Source organism: Leopardus geoffroyi, chromosome X (genome assembly GCF_018350155.1).
Source record: "Leopardus geoffroyi isolate Oge1 chromosome X, O.geoffroyi_Oge1_pat1.0, whole genome shotgun sequence".
Lineage (NCBI taxonomy): Eukaryota > Metazoa > Chordata > Mammalia > Carnivora > Felidae > Leopardus > Leopardus geoffroyi.
In genome coordinates this window covers 24976911-24997728 of record NC_059343.1, presented here as the reverse complement: position 1 = coordinate 24997728, position 20818 = coordinate 24976911, and the positions used below count along the sequence as shown (strand labels likewise).

At 36.2% G+C, this 20818-nt stretch overlaps 1 protein-coding gene across 1 annotated transcript in view; it reads right to left on the bottom strand.

Annotated features, from left to right (window-relative positions):
- IL1RAPL1 (interleukin 1 receptor accessory protein like 1) overlaps positions 1-20818 on the bottom strand; it is a 1368310-nt gene that overhangs the window by 646166 nt on the left and 701326 nt on the right. Inside the window, exon 3 of the mRNA XM_045472042.1 lies at positions 13585-13864. Coding sequence (XP_045327998.1) covers positions 13585-13864 — 280 coding nt within the window. The remainder of the gene's footprint in view (positions 1-13584; positions 13865-20818) is intronic.

Here is a 20818-nt window from a genome sequence, read left to right as displayed (position 1 = left end):
TTCCAAACTCATTTTAAGAGACCAACATTGCCCTGATACTGAACCAGACAAGGACACCACAAAAATAGAAAATTACAGGCCAATATTCCTGAAGAATATAGACACAAAAAATCTCAACAAAATATTAACAAACTCAATTCAACAATGCTTAAAAAATCATACGGCTTGATCAAATGGGATTTATTCTATGAATGCAAGGATAGTTCAACATCTTCAAATCAAAATGATACACCACATTAACAAAATAAAGGATAAAAATCATATGACCATCTCAACAGATGCAGAAAAAGCATTTGACCAAAGACAACATCCATTTATTATAAAACTTTCATCAAAGTGGGTGAAGAGGACACATACTGCAACCTAATAAAGGTCATATATGGCAAACCCACAGATAACATCATACTCAACTGTGAAAAGCTTAAAGCTTTTCCTCTAAGATCAGGAAGAAAACAAGGATGACAACTCTAGAACTTATATTCAACATAATATTGGGAGTTCTAACCACAGGAGTTAGTAAAAAAAAAAAAAAAAAAAAAGACATCCAAACTGGAAACAAAGAAGTAAAACTGTCCTATTTGCAAATGACATGATACTATATATAGAAAATCCTAAAGACTACACCAAAAAACTGTTATAACTAATAAATGAATTCAGTAAAGTTCAACGTACAAAATAAATATATAGAGATCCATTACATTTCTGTACACTAAAAACCAAAGAATGGAAAGCAAAATTAAGAAAACAATCCCATTTACAAATGCATCGAAAAGAATAAAATATATAGCAATAAATTTAACCAAGGAGATAAAAGACCTATACACTGAAAACGGTAACACATTGATGAGAGAAAGTGAAGAAGACACAAATGGATATTCAGTGCTCATGGATTTGAGATATCATCTCATACCTGTTAGAATGGCTATTATCAAAACGACAAAAAATAATAAGTGTTGATGAAGATGTGGAGAAAACGGAAGGCTGAGGTACTGTTGGTGGGAATGCAAATTAGTGCAGCCACTATGGAAAATAGTATGGAGGTTACTCAAAAAACTAAAAGTAGAACTACCCATGTGATCCAGCAATTCCACTTCTGAGTATTTATCCAAAAAAAATCCAAAAACACTAATTTGAAAAGATATATGAACCCCTAAGTTGAGCGCAGCATTATTCACCATAGCCAAGATACGGAAACAACCAAAGTGTCCATCGATAGATGAATGGGTAAAGAATTATATGCTATCTATATAAAATGGGGTAATACTCAGCTATAGAAAAGAAAGTAATCTTGCCATTTGTAACAACATGGATGGACCTTGAGGGTATTATGCTAAGTGAAATAAGTCAGAAAAAGACAAATACAATATGATTTCATTTATATGTGGAATCTAAGAACTAAAACAAAGCAAAACTCTTAGGTACAGAGAAGAGACTGATGGTTATCAGAGGGGAAGAGATTGGGGAAGTGGTTAAAATGGGAGAAGGGGGTCATTTGATGGTGACACAGGGTAACTAGACTTATTGTGGTGATCGCTTCATATTGTATACAAAGATATAATCATGTTGCACACCTGAAATTAATGTTATATGTCAGTTTTCCCTCAATTTAAAAAGATAAGCTAATTGTGGAAAGGAGAATATATCTGAGCAAAGTATGCACTTTAGTTAAGTTTTTTTTTTTTTAATTTTTTTTTCAACGTTTATTTATTTTTGGGACAGAGAGAGACAGAGCATGAACGGGGGAGGGGCAGAGAGAGAGGGAGACACAGAATCGGAAACAGGCTCCAGGCTCTGAGCCATCAGCCCAGAGCCCGACGCGGGGCTCGAACTCACGGACCGCGAGATCGTGACCTGGCTGAAGTCGGACGCTTAACCGACTGCGCCACCCAGGCGCCCCTAGTTAAGTTTTTAAGAACAGACTAATGAGTGGACCAAGAGAGAACCTAGAAAGTACCCTAGACCCTTTTCCTTATTTATTCAAATGCATGTGGGGAAGCAATGATGTTGTAATTATACAAATGGGTTTACTAGTGGAATGGCTTAAAGTCCAGGCATTTTTATTTTCAAGACCCTAAGAATTGTTGGTGAAAAAGTTTAGGTTTGTATTGGAAAAACATTAAGATGTGCCTCTTGCTATCTCTTTTCCTTTTATTTGTTTCTCATAACAATATTCAATCAGTTTCTCAACACCCCATCAAGTATCATCTATAGTGTAATTTTAATTCCCAAAAGTTATCTTGAATATTTTTCTTTCCTTGTGATTTCCACCATTAATACTCTAACCTTAGTCCCCATCACTCATGCCTCAATTATTATAAAAACTCATGTTTTTCATGTTTTTGCCTGTTTTTTCATGTTCCAGTTTCTCTAAACATTCAAACACTTGCTGCAAGGTAATTCAAGAGAAATGTTTTCATCTTTCTATTCCTGCTTGACACTTACGTGCCATTTAAGACATAGCATCTGTTTTACATTCTTTATGGTCATCCTTCTCACCAATGTGTACAAAAACCCATTTTCCAACAAAACATACCTACTCACTCTATCAGGAATAGACTGTGTGTTTTTTCTTTGTTAATAACAGCAGCGGTTTTTGTTGTTGCCTTAACCATTTGCAGTTTATCTGGTATTTTCTAAAAAAGAGGTCAGCAAACTATAGCTGCATGCCAGATCCATCCTATCACCTGTTTTTGCAAATAAAGTTTTATTGGAACACAGCCACATCCATTTGTTTATATGTGCTGTCTACGGCTCTGTTTTGCTATAGCAGAGCTGAGTAGTTGCAATAAAGACTATATGACCTACAGAGACTAATTTTTTTTACCAAATGGCCCTTTACAGAAAAAAGCATGCCAATTCCTACTCTAGATCATTATTTAATTTCTCTTGTACCAATCTTCATGAGACATTCCTAACAGAGAAAACTTTCTCCATTACACTTTCCCTAGCCATGTGTTTATTTTTCAAAGTACTGCTCAAATCACAGGTCTCTTATGAGCTCTTCTAAAAACAATCAGTCCCTTTATTGTTTTTTACCACATTCACTGAAATTATTGTTCATATTTTTTACTTGGGAACCATATACACAATTAGACTTAGAAAAAACCTTGAATAATCTTGGCTTCATATTCAACTTTTTCTCTTATCCTAAGCTTTGTTGATTAGTTGCTATTACCTTATTAGACCAATTTACTTTATCTTTACTTAGTGTACCAACATTAGCAGTTAGCTTTTCTTTGGGGAATATTTTTTACAAATAAAAAATAATGATTATAGTACAAAACCAAAACCACCAATGAAGTTCTGAGTTATCAGTGATCTGCACGCCTGGTGCATACTGTTTGCAATTTAAAAATTTCCTCATGATAATTACCAATTATATTATACCATGGACTTCCAGTAATGTTTGTAAAATATGATAAATGCACATGCTATATCCATGACTGTAAAGGGCTAATAGTGATCAATTTTAATTAAAAAAGAAAAAATAGAATACATTAGAACTCAAATTTAAATGGTATATACCTAATTATTTTACAAATGTATCTTTTTAACTGGCCTACTTATTCCATATTAACGTGATACCTTTTTGAGAAAATTTGTAAGTCTCTATCTTCCCTGAAACATGACACCATTGATTTCAGAGTTCTCTTTCTCTCTTAGAAAACTTGAAAAGATAAGACAAAGCCTTTCTTAATCCAGGGATCTAAGAAACCACCCCACCATCACTCAGCAGCAATGATTTCATCTTCTTAATAAAAAAAGGGAAAGAAATGGCTGTTATGGTAAAGACTAGTATTTCCCGGATGGTTAAAAAAATCAGTAAATTGAATAGGCAATTCACTGAGCTCTTGGCTTTTACTTCCAAACATTGTGTTTGTTGTTTGTGAAAAGAAAGCACTCAGAAAGATAGAAATCTGGCTAATTGTTGCCCTGTTCATAAACAGTTTGATCCTTTGGAGTACACTTTCATGTCTTAAACATGTAAAAAAGGATACACATAGGATTGGTTCTATGTGCATCTACAACTTCAGCATGATCTCCTCAAGCATTATCAGGATTATATAACTGGAAAATCTCTTTGAAGCCTGGTATGCCAAGAAACGTATGTTCCCACCAAAAGAGTAGAGAGACAGTGTGTGATGTTCAGTTCTAAAATTTCAATCTATCATCCGTAAGAGATTCTTTATCCAGACTTGAAACCTTATTTTAAGGATTTTTAGCCGTATTGGATTTTTTTTTTAAAGAACTAGCTTATGAAGGTTTGATTGCATTTTTTATAACCTATAAATTACAGCTGATATTCTCAAGGGTATGCTCTGGTTTCAATTAAGAGAGGTAGTTTAACAATTAGGAAACCAAGATTGTAAAACTACTTCAGGTCCTTAGAACACATATACATATGATCATTAAAATTTCTGGATAGGATATAAAACATTTATATGGACTTTGATTGCCCTGAGAAAATTATAAAGACTCCTTGGGGGTGTAAATGTTTAGGACTTTCTAAAATGATGATGACATTATTTATCCTTTGATCCAAGAATGACTTCATTTTTAAACAATAATCACATAAAATAACTATTAAAATTATATTCTATCATACAGATTAAAATTAATGACTTAAATTATACTATGGTATAGCAGTTACTTGTTATGGGTCTTTTAGGCTTACCATATTACTTTCTACTTTCACTTGGTGAAAGGGAGGTTATATTACAGGGAAAGAATAAAATGAACTGTTGTACCAAAAATCATAATATAGGATAAACAGTTCAGAATTTATGTTAGTTTCAGATAAGAGATGTCACAAAAAACAGAATTCTTTAATCCTCTCATGGAAAACTGTAGAAATCAGACAATGGTGCAATTTTGACTACAGCACTGTTTTCCACTAAGTATTCTAACAAAACTAACCCCTAAGTGTGAAATAAAACAAATTCTTTCAATCACTAACTTTTTCTGGGTGCCTTCTCTGTGACAAACACTAATTCAAATTGATTATGAGGGGGAAAACATACCAGCGATAAGAAGTTTGGGATACAGTGCATTCTCTGTCACCAAGAGAAGGTGGCTAAGAAGGTCTATGAGACATACCCTAAGACTAACTAGGCAAAGGCATGTCTGCAAATGTTTAGCACATTGTCTTCCAGCACTCTGACTAGAACACCAACGGAGAAAGGCATTTGTCTTAAAGATATTTGTAGGTATGGCTACTGCTTAATGGAGTGGATTACAATAAAAGGCTCATAGCATTTTAAGGAACCATACTAGTTTATATTAAAAGATACAGATAAAGTTCAAATTGAAAGAGATCTCTGGACCCTTTACTGTCTGTGAAAAAGAAGAACACGAGCTCAAGAGTCACAGAAAACGTCTCCCACAAGCAGAACTGGGCCCTAATCAAGAAACTGGTGATATGTGCCTACAACTGCTATGGGCCAATGACTTCTCTGTATCTCCCATTCTCCTGCCTCCATTTCAAATGGGACTATTTGGTTATTTTATCCCTCAATGACCACTGTATGTTGGGTGTGCAAGGGTAACATAAAATATCTTTGTAGCTCACAGAGCTACGGATCTGGAGGAGCCACTAAACTAGTTGCCCTCAGGGAACTAAGTATGAAGAACCTCTTTCACACACACAGTGATTTAGATAAGGAAATCTGGGGCTTGTAGCCTAACCCCTATGCCATAATAAGACTTTGAGGGTCTTAGGAATGGGTGAGTGTACATATGTACATATGTTTGTATCTACATAAGTACATATGTATGAGCATATGTAAAGGAGGCCAAAGGCAGACTGCTGGACTTTTATTTTGGTGGTCCCACCAGTGAATCACATACCTCATGGTGTTCAAGCACTTGTAAAGTCTCCTTGAATGTTAGCTCTAGAGTTGGTGACTAGGATGTTAGTAATCATGATGCAAGCAGATGCCTGATCAGTGGTTATACCTTCTGAGTCACCACATAAAAGGTCTAGCTATCCTGGTGGTGACACAGTGGGAAAGACCACTTGAAGAAAGGGTGGCCCTGAGAAATCATGGAGAGACAGGCTCAGGCAACCCTCCATCCTAGTTCATTCCAGCCTCAAGGCAAAAACAGCAGAACCATCCATCCAGTAGGGTCCAGACCACCCTCCAAAATCACACACAAATTGAATGGTTGCCATTTTAAACCACTTAGTTTTTGGAGTCCCCCCTGTCCCCCCACATTGCTAACTGAAACGACTGTCTATGGAGTAATTGGAGAAAGGTAAAAAGAATGGTAAATATATACTGGATTTCTTCAAAGAATAATTATGTATTATTCAGACAGGCAGTAAAAAAGTTATTTCAGATAAAGGGACAAAGAGTGGAAGAATAAGGAAAATTCATACTTTCATTTGCAAACAGCAAACAGGATGGTGAGAATATAGCACAAGGTGCCTACAGAGACAAACACCCAAGATGAGTCTGAATGAAAGGTTGAATGAAAGGTTGAAACTTGGCTTTTAAGGGACATGTATGCCAAGCAAAGTCTTTGGACATCATTTTGCTGAGCAATAGGGCCCATCAAAGACATTTATGTATAGAAATGAAATATCTCCATTGTAGACACTCTGCAGCAGTGTGGAGTAGTAACTAAAACAGAAAAAACCTAGAGGCAGAGAAACCACTTAAAGCACATTGCATTCATCTGGAGAGCTGAAAGTAGTATGCATAACAATAAATTCAAAAGACATTTTTAAGGTAGACCGGAGAGGTCCTGGTAACCACTTAAGGCAAGGTGAGGAAGATTAAGAAAACAAAGGTAAGTGCTAATTTCCCAGCTAGAGATCCTGGGAGGATGGTGATGGTATTTACAAAGAAAAGAAGGAAGAGGAAGTACCTTGAAGAGGAGATAGGTTCTTGAAGTAGGTATTGAAATACATTTTGGCACACTGCTGAATTCAATGTGTCTCACAACAAACAAGAAGAAAGGACTATTAGGAAACTTCTAGTGCTTGTTAAAATTTTTGGAATCACTGAGTCATCCATAAATATGTTATAAGTGAAAATATTGAATAAATAAGATCAGGTACTATGATTCTCAAGCTGGCTACATAACAGAATCATCTGATACCTGGATTTAACTGATCTGGAGTAGTACATAGAAATTAATAGTTTTTTTTTTTTTTTAATTAAGAGCTTTTAAAAGCTCCCCAGTTAATTTCAATAAGCAGCCAAAGCTGAAAACAAATGATGTAGAAGGATAAAGGGAAGAAGGTGTAAACAAAACTCTGGTAAACACCAGCATTCAAGAAAATTCCAAAGGAAGAGGATCCTAAGGAAATTTCCTGAGCTATCTATCGGAGAACTAAGAGCAGAAGTGATAAAAATCAGTGTTAAGGAAACCAAGCAAGGCCTGAGGATCTGGTAATTTGAAGTTCTTTGGCCCTTGCAAGTGAAATTTTCATACCATAACAAAGAAGTCAAGCTGTCTTTTATCATCTCCACTCAACTATAAAACCCTTCCAATGAGTTTTTAGTTACTGTAATTTTCAGTTCCACAAATTCAATTTGGTTTTTTTTTCATTTCTTTGCTGAAGTTTTCAATTTTTTTCATCTGTTTCAAGAGTTTTTTTTAGTTACTTGCTGAAATATTTTTATGATGGTTCCTTGGAAATCCTTGTTGGATAATTCTAACATCTGATTCATCTCAGTGTTAGTAACTGTTTTCGTTTCTCATTCATGTTGCAATTTTCATGACTCATCGTAAGACCAGTGAGAGTTTTTTTTTTATTATATTCTACACATTTTAGATATTATGAAAATTTGGATACTATTTAATCTTTTTTTAAAGCAGGCAATCCTCCTGCTGAAATGTAAGATGAGGACTGAAAGCTTATGTATGTTCAGCTACTTCCTCAGCAGTGCTCATACCTTCCAGGTGAAAGTGTGTCAGTGATTCACAATGTCTTGTTATCTCCAGGCGGGGAGTAAGCTCACTTCCTGCTGAATCCCACTGACAATACAGAAGGGATGATGGGAAAATGGACAGTAACTAACCCTATCTCTCACCACCTCAATCTGCCTTGTTTAAGGGAGAAACTTTCTTTCATCCCCACTGATACCACGAAAAAGGGATGAAGTCTAGCAGTGACTAGTCTTGCCTCACAATGCCGCATGGATTCCTCATTACTGCTGGATGGGGGTGGAGGCTCAGGTTGCCACTGGATCCCAATGACATTACTCTTGCAGCAATGTATAATTCTAGCCTAATTTCACTAGGCAAAAGATCAAAGATCAGCCCCCCACTCAGATGTCTGACCCTACTTCAGGGGGATCATATCGCTGCTGCCTGCTACTGCCAGGCAGGGGATGGAAGAGGCCAACACCTTGGAAGGCCCTGTCAACATCCTCTGGTGGGGCAAGTGAAACAGGGTGGTCATGCCATTTCCTGAAGTCCTGAGGTCCCCAGACAATCCTTTTTCCCACCTTTCACAGACTTCCTATGCCTATTTGTTGTGTTATTTCCAGCCTTTTTAGTGGTAGTGTGGAAGACTGGAAGGAACGGGACTACTTCATCTGGGTGGAACTCCACTGTGCTCTATAATGTGATTACAGTATCTGTAACTCCTGCATGCTTATTTTCTCTGATGTAATCTACTACTGGAGGATAAAAACAGTTTTTTTTTTTACTGTTTGCAACCCTAGCATTAGCATATCAGTTAATGATCAATAGATGTGTGTTTTAGGGATGAATAAATGGATTTCTCCAAGTATGTGTACCTTATGATAGATGCTTAACGTGTACTTTCAATGAGAAAAGTTATCTAGTCTCTAAAGAGAACATCAAGACTTAGGCAAAGATGATGGGTATTAAGAAGGGCACTTGTGTTGAACACTGGGTATTACATGTAGGTGGTGAACACTAAATTCTACTCCTGAAACCAATATTACACTATACATTAACTAACTAGAATTTAAATTAAAAATTTGAAAAATAAAAGGAAAAAAAAGACTTGTGCAAAGGAACTAGATACTGGATAGAACACATTACAGGTATGTCATTTGAAAAAAAACATTTTCAGAAAGGAATTACACAAAACCAATGACATTTCTAACATTACTAAAAATGTACATTTTCAAAATGAAATTAAAAAGATACTATCACTTACAAACACACCAAAGAAAATGAAATACTTAGGTATAAATTTAACAAAATGTGTACAGAATTTGTATGCTGAAAACTACAAAACACTGATGAAGAAATCAAAAAAAAGCAATCCTAAATAAATGGAGAGATCTACTGAGTTCAAAGATTGGGAGATTCTACATCGTAAAGATAACAATTTTCCTCAAAGTGATTTATAGGTTTAATGCAATTCCTAACGATATTCCAGTACTTTTTTTTTTTTTTTTTGTAGACATAGACCATCTTATACAAAAACTTATTTTGAAAGGGACGGGCCCTACAATAGCTAGAACAATCTTGAAAAAGAAGGCTGCAGTAGGAGGAGTCACCCTACTTGATATTTAGTCCTACTAAATAGCTATACTAACCAAGACACAGAAGTACTGGCACAGGGCTAGACATACAGATCAAAGGTGTAGAAGAGAAATAAAAAAACAGGACCACACAAACATGCCTAACTGATTTGGAATAAATATCCAAAGACTAGTACTTGGAGGAAGCATACCTTTTTCAACCAAAGGTGCCAGAGCAACTGGACATCTATCCCAAAAGCTAAGCTTGACCTAAATAAACTTTACACTTTACACAAATGTTAACTCAAAATGGATCACAAGCAAATGTAAAACAATAGAATTTCTGGCAGAAACATTAATTAAAAAAATAATAGAAAACCTTCAGGTAGAGAGGCAAAGAGTTCTTCACATCACAACTATGATCCATAAATGAAAAAACAATAAATTGAACATTAAAATTCAAAATTTTTGTTCTGTAAAAGATCCTGTTAAGAGGATGAAAAGATAAACTACAGATTGACAGAAAATATTTGCAAACTACATTTCCAAAAAATGACTATTATCTAGAATATACAAAGAATTCTCAAAACTTAACAGTAAGAACACAAGTAATTCAATTAACGAATAGGCAAAAGACCTAACAGACATTTTACTGAAGAGGAGAGATAGCAAATCAGCACTTGAAAATGTGTTAAACATCATTAGCCATTAGAGAAACCACAATGAGATATCACGATACACTGATGGTTACAATAAAAAATAACGACAATACCAAATACTGCAAGGATGTGGAAAAACTGAATCACTCATATATTGCTGGTGGGGATGTAAAATGGTACTCTGGAAACTAGTTGGGCAGTTTCTGATATACCAAACATGCAATGACCATCCAACCCAAATTCATTCTTGGGCATTTTTCAAAGAAAAATGACAACTTATGTTCACCAAAAAATGTACATGAATGTCCACAGAAGCTTTATTTTCAACAGACCCAAACTGGAAACAACCCAGAAGTCTTTCAATGACTGAATAAACACTGTGATAATGTTCCACGCCATGGAACAGTACTCAGCAATAAACAGGAACATATTATAGATACATGCAACAATCTGGATAGATTTCAAAGGGATTATGCTGAGTGAGCAATCCAATTCCAGAAGGTTATATAATACATGATTCTATTTAGTAACATTTTTGAATTAAAAAATAGATATGGAGAAAAGATTACTGGTTGTCAAGGGATTGGGAATAATGGGGGAGAAAGGTAGATGGGAAAACGGGGGGGTGGTTCTTGAAGTGATGGCAATGTTCTGTAACTTGACTGTTTCAATGTCAAAACTCTGATTATGAGACTGTAACTATAGTTGTGTAAAATGTTACCAGTGACATAAGATAAGAGATTCATAGGATCTCTTTATGTATTTCTTGTAACTGAATATGAAACTGCAATTACTTCAAAAATTCAAATTTTAGTAAAAAAAATAGGGTGCTAAACAACTTAGTACACTTCCATTTTGGGGAGGCATGAAAATACTCACATGTGCACTGATTAGCTCTGCTCATGAAACTGCCAATAGTGCACAACCAAAGAGGGGGGTTAAAAATTGGGGGTCAAGAGTATAAGAAAACTTAAGTTTTTTTTAACAAAATAAGTTCATTCTAAAGGAAATGAAAGGAAATTGTTGTACAACTGTCCTTCATTTACTCTTTCATGTAAGATCAAAACAAAAATTTTGGAAGGAGAAAACTGAGGAAAAAGCCACAAAGCATGCAACAAAGAATTATGTGGCATTACTGTGTCCAGGATAGATACTAAGAGAAGGGAGTAGGAAAGCTCTTGCTTGTTATGCTGATGGTAACCTTAGGTGTTTCCATTATTTACAACATTTAACTGTACATATATAGGTGTAAATACAAATCAGCTGCACATGAAAAGCCTTGTTGTTAAACCTTTTTCATTGATAAATACTCAGAACACTTATCAGAAAGACTACAATGTCTGAGTACAAGCTAACATTTTCAAACACCTACAATTCCTTGCAAGTGGATTATTTAAAAAACCAATGGTGACGGTTTTGCCGCCTGACAGATAACAATGTGCCAAAATGTCAGCCTTGGGCTCCTCTCACGCCAACACCAAGCAATGCTATTTAAATTGCCGTTTATAAAGATTTTGAGTACTACTTTCCAAATTGAAGAGGGAGCCATATCAATGCTAGCTTCAAATCAATTGGAATATTTGAATTCCAATAACAAAAGTATCTTCTTTCTGCAGTTTATCACTTTCTCTAGAATACTGCTTGCACATACAAAACTTTAAGGTGTTTGCCTTTTAGTTTCACCTTCCATTAAAATGTAGACGCATATGGCAAATGTCACTATTTGTGCAACTTTTCAACCTTTCATTCATTACTTCAACTGTAAATTCAGGGACATGTTAATGTAATTTCTCAGAGCACTGGGTCACATTATATATTTAAACACATCAAAGAAATGCAACTTCAGGGCTTTAAAAAGTCAGATTACTAATGTGAACGCATCATTATTTTCCCATCAACAATATATAATGAAATGAAGTGTTAGACTGTGGACATCCAGCTCAGTTCTAATCTCAGATAAATGAGGACACACATTTGCCTATCTTGAAGAATCACCTCTACATGCATGAACAATCGGAAATAATGATTTATTTTAAAAAAGAAACGGAGTGAAATTAAATCAAATCACTATTAGTTAAGTGAGCAAAGTCAGTCCACAAAGTACTCTTTAATGGCACTAGTATGGCAATAATTTACCAATGCCACTAGAAAATCTCTACTTCTAATAAGAGATATGTTTGACCATAAAAGGATTGGTAGACCCTAAGGGAAAGAACAAATGCCAAAGGAATGATGCATTTGTTCTTTTATAATTCACTCAACACTTTTCCCAAGCACAACTCCATTTGCATTCACTTATCTTTTCCAAAATGAACTTGAATCTATATGTTGTTAGGATCTAAAAAGACACATTTCTGTTTAACTTTTATGTGGCCTTGACCCATTTTAATGTCCTAACACACCCGCGGCCATGACTCAGCATAAAGGTAATTCTAAGAGTAAGTGGGGGTGGAGGCAGGCATGATCCTCAAACAGAGTAGTGATAGCTGCAGATTAGAGTTTCAGAAGTGAAAGTCGAATTTGGATTTGAAAAGGACACTACGTGATTCTGAGCCTTCCTCCAAACTGAGAATCTATTGCATTAGATGTGGCTTTGTTTCTCTTAGCAAACCAAAATGCAAAAAAAAGACAAAGATTTAAACACACCCTCTATATGCCTGTACCCTGCCTTGCCAATGCTCTTATAGTCTAATGACATCCACAATCATTCATGCAGGGTGTGTGTGATTCACAATCCATGAAGGGCTAAATGCTTGAACTGAGATTTTTAACTACTAATGTGTTACATGGATACTGTTTCAATGCATTATCATTAAGCAAACTACATATGTCTCTTCCATAAGGAGACAAAGACGTATGGATGTGCAATGAGTTTCTGTGTGGATAAAGGCACAGGCTTTGTTATTAACTTTCCTTTGGCCCTGAGGGACCCAGGAAATTTTTGTATTGACCCAGCACTTTTAGTTAACAAAATGATCTGGAAGACAGCCTTATTATTCCCTAACATGGCAATGCTGCCTTTGTCTTGCAGTGCACATACACACATTTACCTAAATCATCTTTACAGATGTGTGTGAACCAGAGGTATCTGTGCTCTATTTGTCTGTGAAGGGCAATAACAAAATGTTACAACCCATTTAGCAATAAACTATGCATCCTTTCTGCAAGTCTTTGCTTACATTTTATGTGCAACATTTCACCTCGTCTATAAATTTTATTTCATAGTCTTTAGTAATTTCTGGCAACATAAGTAGATACCCAGATGGTATCTCTTTTCTCCATAAGCCAGAAATAATGTCTCAATATAAATTCCAATCCCATCTTTTTATGATTTAGGTTCTAAATTTGAGAAAGCAGCAACACACACAAATATTGAGACAAAACCTTTAGGTGAAAGGGATACCAGCAAAACTTTAGTATAAGAAAGCAGCCTATGATTTATTGATTCAGCAATAATAGGATTAAAAGAATACCTGATGACACAGGCGTAAAGACCACTGTCCTGCAGTAGTGTTGGCCGGAACCAAATGGAGTCTTCTTCCTTGCTCATTCTACTTCCATCAAAGGCTATTGGCTCTTCAAAGTCTCCAGGGCCAGAGCTTTTGTACCACATCAAACTGAGTCCAGCACTTTGGGCCAGGGAGTAATTTGCTCTGATATAACCGTAAAAGAGGGCACATTTGATTCGAACAGGCTCTCCAACCAAAACTTGATATTTCTTGATATCGACAGACCAATCAGTGCATCCATCGGCTACAGTAAAAAGAGAGAGAAACAAAACAAAAACATTAGAGAAAAAAAGTGAAGCAATTAGTTCATTCATTCCCTGATTCATTCACCAAATATTGACTGGGCATCTCTACTGACCGGATTCTACTCTAGGCACAGAGGATGCAGCAATGGATACAACTCGGAAGGGCAGTGAAAAGTAATTTACCCAGCTAATAAGCAATATGTTCATCACTGTGCTTCTGCTGCTATTTATTCTTAGTTTATATCAGTGCAATTGACTCTAAATCCATTTTTTTTTTTTTTGCCTGTTCTTTGAAACTGGATCTGGCCCTTTGAAATATTTCTCCTTTGCTAACTGGCACTACAGCTTTGTTAGTAGAGGGTTCTGGAGAGACAGTGTCAGAGGAAAGGGTTTTGCTCCTTGATTTCAGCGTGCTTCTGTGGCAGGTTCTTGAAGTGTGGGAGGCTTCCCCAGCACCTGGCTCCCACTTCTCCAGTATCCAGCTCCTGCAGTGCACAGTAGTCAGCAGGTTGGATATTGCTGAACAGAGCCTCAGCCAAGACACTGTCCCATGAACAGCTTTCCCAGGTACCTCAGAAGGTGAATCACTGACAAATTCCAGATGGCAAATTCTGCCATCATGGCACCTCAGTGATGTCTACCATTCAGTAAGCCATGTATTTTCCTAATAAGGTTTGGATCTCAGTTCTGAAGGTGGGAGGATGGAGGGCAGCTTTCCCTTGGATGTTCTCTCAGCCATAGGGGTAAAATGTCAGCAATCCCTCTAGTTTTTAGGGTTTTTCTTTTTCTTTTTTCTTTTTTTTTTTTTTTTTTTTTGCTATGGACTGAATGTTTATGCCCTAAAATTCACATGTTGAAGACTTAATCCCCAACGTGATCATATTTGGAGGTAGGGTCTTTGGGAGATAAGTATGTTTAGATGAGGTCATGAGGGAAGTGCCCTCATAAAGGGATCAGTGCTTTTATAAAGGACATCAGAGAGGTTCTCTCTCTCTCTCCATCTGACTCTCCCTTCCTTCTTCCCTCCATCCCTTCCTCCACGGGATGGGGCTCACAGATAAGAGGCCATGTGGGCACACAGCAAGAGCGTGGCCAACTATAAGCCAGAAAGAGGGCCCTCAGCAGGAATCAAGTCAGCCAGCACCTTGGTCTTACACTTCTCAGCCTCCATAACTGTGAGAAATAGGCTATGGTAATTTATTATGATAGACTGAGAAGACTAATACATCTTTCTTTCTTACTAGCCAGTCCTTCACTCCAGTGCCTTGTTACATTTAATACTTCCTTATATAAACTTTCCTTGTTAAATTTAGTGTGTGGTTTATCTCTTTGATTGGACACTCAATGACAAGATCATAAATAAACATTTTACAGGCAAATAAGGCAAAAAAGAAATGCAACAAAAGTAGGTCAAGTTCTGGTACTGGTTTCACAGCCAGACACAGAGGCAGACAGTCACTTTGCTCTGCTGGACACATCAAGGGAAGCGTAAAGTAGAAACCATGGTGAAAAACGTGGCTGATAGGGGTGGGGGCTTGTTGGGTTTTCTAGGTTTCCTGGGAGCACCACCATCCAAATGGTAACTTGACACCAGTTTTTCATCACACACACACAAAACAACAGGTCCCCACAGAACAGGTACATCCCTACTATCATCATCATAGAGAAATAGTGAATTTCTTGCTTAAAGAGTGCAGCTGTTGAATATTTAGTAAGTCAATCAATTTCACAGAACTCACCATATACAAATACTAAGCAAAATGGCAAGAAGTAAGAAAAGAGGGACCTCTAAGAGCAGTAACATCTGAATACTGCAAGAAGAATTTAACTTGCTACAGATTAAAGTGAGCGTAAACTGAAGGATCTGAGAATAGGATGAATAATGTAGGATTCAAGGGAAGGAAAATAAATCCAGATGAAAAGGACGGTGTACATTATTAGAGGAAAGAAGACACATCATCTATGGAGTTATCTACAGTTCTTTTCTTAAAAGAATATGTAACAACTAATGAGCACTTAGCTATGGTTGAGTTTACACATTTTCATTTACCCTTCACAAAAATATCTATTAAGGCTTTTGAACTAACTGTTCTCTCTACAGAGAAGCTTTCTCACCAACTGCAAGGCTTCCTTCCTTCCTTCCTCCTCCAAATATCACCTCCTTTTAGAAGTCTTTTGTAATTACCGTCTGAAACATGAGCTTCCTACCCTGATCACTTATTCCAGGTTCTGCTCCAATATTTTTCATAGGCCTTAATACTATATTACATACGTACTATACATACGTAATGTATATTACATTACGTACCCGCTTTTTGTTTGCTTCAACTCCCTGGTAGAATGTAAGCCCATTGAGGTCAGGGACTTTGTCCTTTTAACTCATGTCCTTAGCCTCAGTGCCTGGAACAATATCTGCTAACGAGCTCAACACACATTTACTGAATGAATGAATGAGTGGGTAAGTTAAAAACTAAATTTTACAACTGAAGACACTCAACACCAGCTAATAAATGTAAGTGCCAGAATTCCCACCCAGCTATTTCTGACCCTAGAATTCATTCTCCTTACCATCATAAGACTGTGTTTCCTAATTAAGGTATTTTCAATTTCACAACGTTCTTTTATTTAGTTAATTTCAATTACCAAATTGTAGTCTAAGAGTGCTATCAAAGAGTTGTATTGGAGTAGTATTTAGTTAGAAGCTTGGTGGATATCAATGCCCAAGTTACCGCCATGATTCCCGTCAATGGCTGGAGTGGAGCTGGCATACCACGTTAATAGAATGACATAACTGTACACAAACAGAGATGTCAAGACTATATGAATTATATGTGATATTTATCACCATTATTTTGTATATTTGTCCCACTGCACGAAACAAATACTAGGTGGGATTTTATTTTAAACAGTTATAATTCTGGGGATGAGCATGAAATTATCATGTTTTACCACTACATGAATTATAATACAATTCTAGAATCATGTTATTGTAACTGAGGCCATCTGTCACAGAAGACACTGCTGCCAGTGAAAAAGTCTGAAACACCTTCAAGGTAGCAGTATAAACAGTGAGATAAAATTATTCAAATCCCCAAAGATTTGTAAGATAAAGCAAAAATGCTTAAAGGTAAAAACAAAAATATTTGGTCTAGAGAATGCTAAAAAGTTAGTAGCAAATTAAATCAAGAGAATGGAGGTAGAGTTGCATTGGGGATAGAGATTTTAACACTATCAGAATATGCTTACTCAGAAAACAGTTGAAAGAAAACCAAAAATATTATGGCAAATTAACATTATTCAGTACTTAACTATCAACTAGGAAAAGTTTCCAACAGTTGAGAATCAAAAGACAAGGAAAAGAAATGAAATAACAGCACCTTGGAATTCAGAGACACCTTATATTCATTGTAATATGGAAACAGATTGTAGGATCTACGGCTTAGGAAGTTTTACTACCATTAAGCTAAATGTATGATCTTCAAAAATACAGTATAAAATTGCTAATATGTTTTAATACTTTTCGGGGGAGGATGCAAATAATATGAAATAATTCAATATATTTTCAAATTATTTGGATAAACACATTTAAATAAATGATGGGCTTATGTCTTTTTTTCAATAATTAAAACATTTTATTAAATGACATAAGTTATATTTATTTTTTCTTCGTTAACATTTTGCCTCATTCACAAACACTCACCCTGTCACTCTGTATTATAATTTTTTTCTTAGACCATGTGAAAGTAAGTTAGAGACATAATGACATTTCACCCCGAAATATTTCAGTATGCATCTCCTTATGAATACATTTTTCTTATACAACCACAAAACATTTTTTTAAATCTTGTGTAGCAGGACATCTCAAATCTTAAAAGAAAAAGTGATAATTTAAAACCTAATTCTTCATGACCAGAATTGCTACTGTTAGGTTCAGTTTTTCCTTACTTCAGCACACAAGCTCTGCTGGTTTGGAAACAATCATTCCAAAAGTATATTTCTAGACAATGTTAATTCCATTATATAAGTTAAAATTACTATTAAAATTATCATCAGGTAATTAGGTAGGCCAACAGTATGTAATCTGTTTTTTGCTTTTTCTGTCTTTCAGAATAAGACACCTTTCTATAAGACTTTCCCAGAAAGTTTACTATTAGTATTCTCATCCCTTGAAGAGAGGGTTCCATGGAAATACTCTAGTTCAATAACCCCTCTATAGTATATATTCCTTCATGGTCAATGGGACTTTACGAAGTCATAAAGTGGGAGCAGGAAGCACTATATTCACCCACTTTTGTTGCCACCCATAATGTTCTGGGAACTTATGTAAAGGCAGTGATGGAATTAAGATTCAGAACTAATTCCTTTACAAGGAGTTCATACTGATGTACCACTTCATGAACAAAGGCTACAAAGACTGGATAATATAAGTATATTCAAATGGGATAAGTATATTCAAATGGGATTAGGGAAAGTATTTTTAATTAAGTCACTATAACAAATATTTCCATGGTAACAAGCTTGAAGGCTGCATTCCCAAAAAAATGGAATATGAAAACAGAAGACTTTACTTATTAAAGGGCAAATTATATTAGTCTTCAAGTATCACTTGGATATGTACATTGGAATAATGACAAAATGATTAAGACATCTATAATAATGTAATAGATTCCCCAACCTGATCCCCTTTACTAAGCTGATGCACCTGTTCTCCAGCTACTTTGAGTGCTTCATGCTAACAGCTCACAGTTGTCTCCTTCTCTTGAAAATTACCCTGTATTGAGGAGGGCCACCTGTTGGGAAATTTACATCCCCTTGGGTGTGCCCAATGCCAACTGCCTGATGTGAGTATACAAAAGACTGCTCCTTTGCATCAAGTAGGGACAATCCTATAAGGAAGTTCATGCTCCAGAGCTCCTCTGTGTGTGGACCATGCCAAGACTACAGTTCACTGTGACCTGTCTCTTCAGCTCTTTCCCTTTTCCTATTCTGCTTCCCTCCCTCCCTTTTAGGATTTTCCTGAAGAGGATTCACTCAATAAATTTTGCGCATCAAGACCCTGTTTGGGCTTTTTCTAGGAAAGTTGATCTAACATAGATTTACATGTTCATCTAGTGAGAACTACCTTCCTCCTAGTTTCAGTCCTAGGGGCTGGAGACATTATGACAGACAGACATAGCCTTTGTTTTCAAGAAGCTCACGGGCCAATAGGAGAGACTGACAAATTAAAAGCACACAGTGGAAATGCAATGATTAAGAAATGTACAGGGCCAGTCAGGAACATGTTCCATGAAAGGAAAACATTTGAGATGTCTGTCAGAAGTTAAGAAGCTAGCCACACAAGGACTAGGCAGACAGGTATTTATTTTGGAAGTACACACAAAAGTAAAGGCAAAGGAATAACAGGTAGCAAATTCTGCAGGAACTACAAACAGCTTTGTGCTATAGAAACAAGTTTAAAGTAGAAAAAAAGCAAGAAATTAGAGGAAAAAAGTGAGCAAAGACAAATCATGGAGGTACTTTTATGAGTAGCAAATTCTGCAGGAACTACAAACAGCTTTGTGCTATAGAAACAAGTTTAAAGCGGGAAAAAAAGCAAGAAATTAGAGGAAAAAAGTGAGCAAAGACAAATCACGGAGGTACTTTTATGAGCTGTAAATAAATGTTTGGCTTCATTGTGAAGGCAAAAGGGGAGATATTGAAGAGTTTTAACCAGCTATGTGATGGGGCCAGCCTAATAATTTTAGATACACTATGCTGGTTATATTTTTAGGTAGAGATATAAGATTTTAGCCAGGAGAGTGACGTTATTGAAGGTCGGATGTTGGGCAGTGGTAGTAAAGAAGGGGAAATGGAGCAGACTCGTGAAAGATACAGGAGATTAAATTGGTAGGAGTGGGTGACTGAATACAAGCAGTCAGGGAGAGGAATAATGCTACTTTACCCAGCAACTCATACATTTTGTCATAGACTGAAATATCTTTCCCAATCAACAAAACAATCTACATCGTTTCTGTCAAGTGGTGGGATCCTTGAACTGTTTTTATAATTTCTTCATTTACAATTTTTAGGCAGTAAAAAATGTAATAATCTGTCTTTAAAAAAGACTCACAGACAGACCTAAAATGCATGTATTGTCACACTGGCATCATTTGTGTCTCTCCCTAGTATGCCTGGAAAAACCCAAAAATGAGACTTGAATTTATTTAAAGCAGTACAGGCCACACACATAAGCTATCACAGACACTGAACAAAAAGGCTGAGGCTAGATTTTAATTAGGCAAATTCTGTACTTTATCTGCCCTGGCTGCTATTCCTTCCATGTATGGACTTCATAAACGAAAATTGGCAACGCTGGCGGAGATGCCCCCAAATTATCAGCATCAATCACAGCAACAAAGAATGACACAAGCTAACCTTTATAGCACGCACTGGTTCACACAACAATTTGTCCTCATCTCTGTTTTCCTGATTATATTTATCTGGGCTGGAATGTTCCCAGATTTTGGCCTGTAAAATATATGTACAGTGTAACAACTGTGAAAGAGCCTTTTCAAATACTTTGGAGAGATTTATGTGGGTGGTAAGAATTGATACTGCTCAAGAGATTCTGCCAATGATCAGAAATCCAATTTCTTGAATACCCTTTGTCTAGCAAAGCCTCGAAGTTATCATGTATCACTCTCTCAATGTAGGTCATTTTCAGGGGGGCACAGACCCTGGTCAGTTGTTATCACATTTCTTCTGAGATATGGTTCCCTCTTCATCACGGGAGCACTGGTGCCAAAGCAAACAAGACCCTGTTAGTGTAGTTAACCCTCAATCCTATCTTAGCCTCCAAATTCTGGCAGATATTCCTGATACACGAAAACCCATGCGTTGTACAGCATGTACTTGGTTAGGATTTATTTTTGTAAAGTATGTTTTCTCACGATTACAAAGAAAAAAAGGGAACC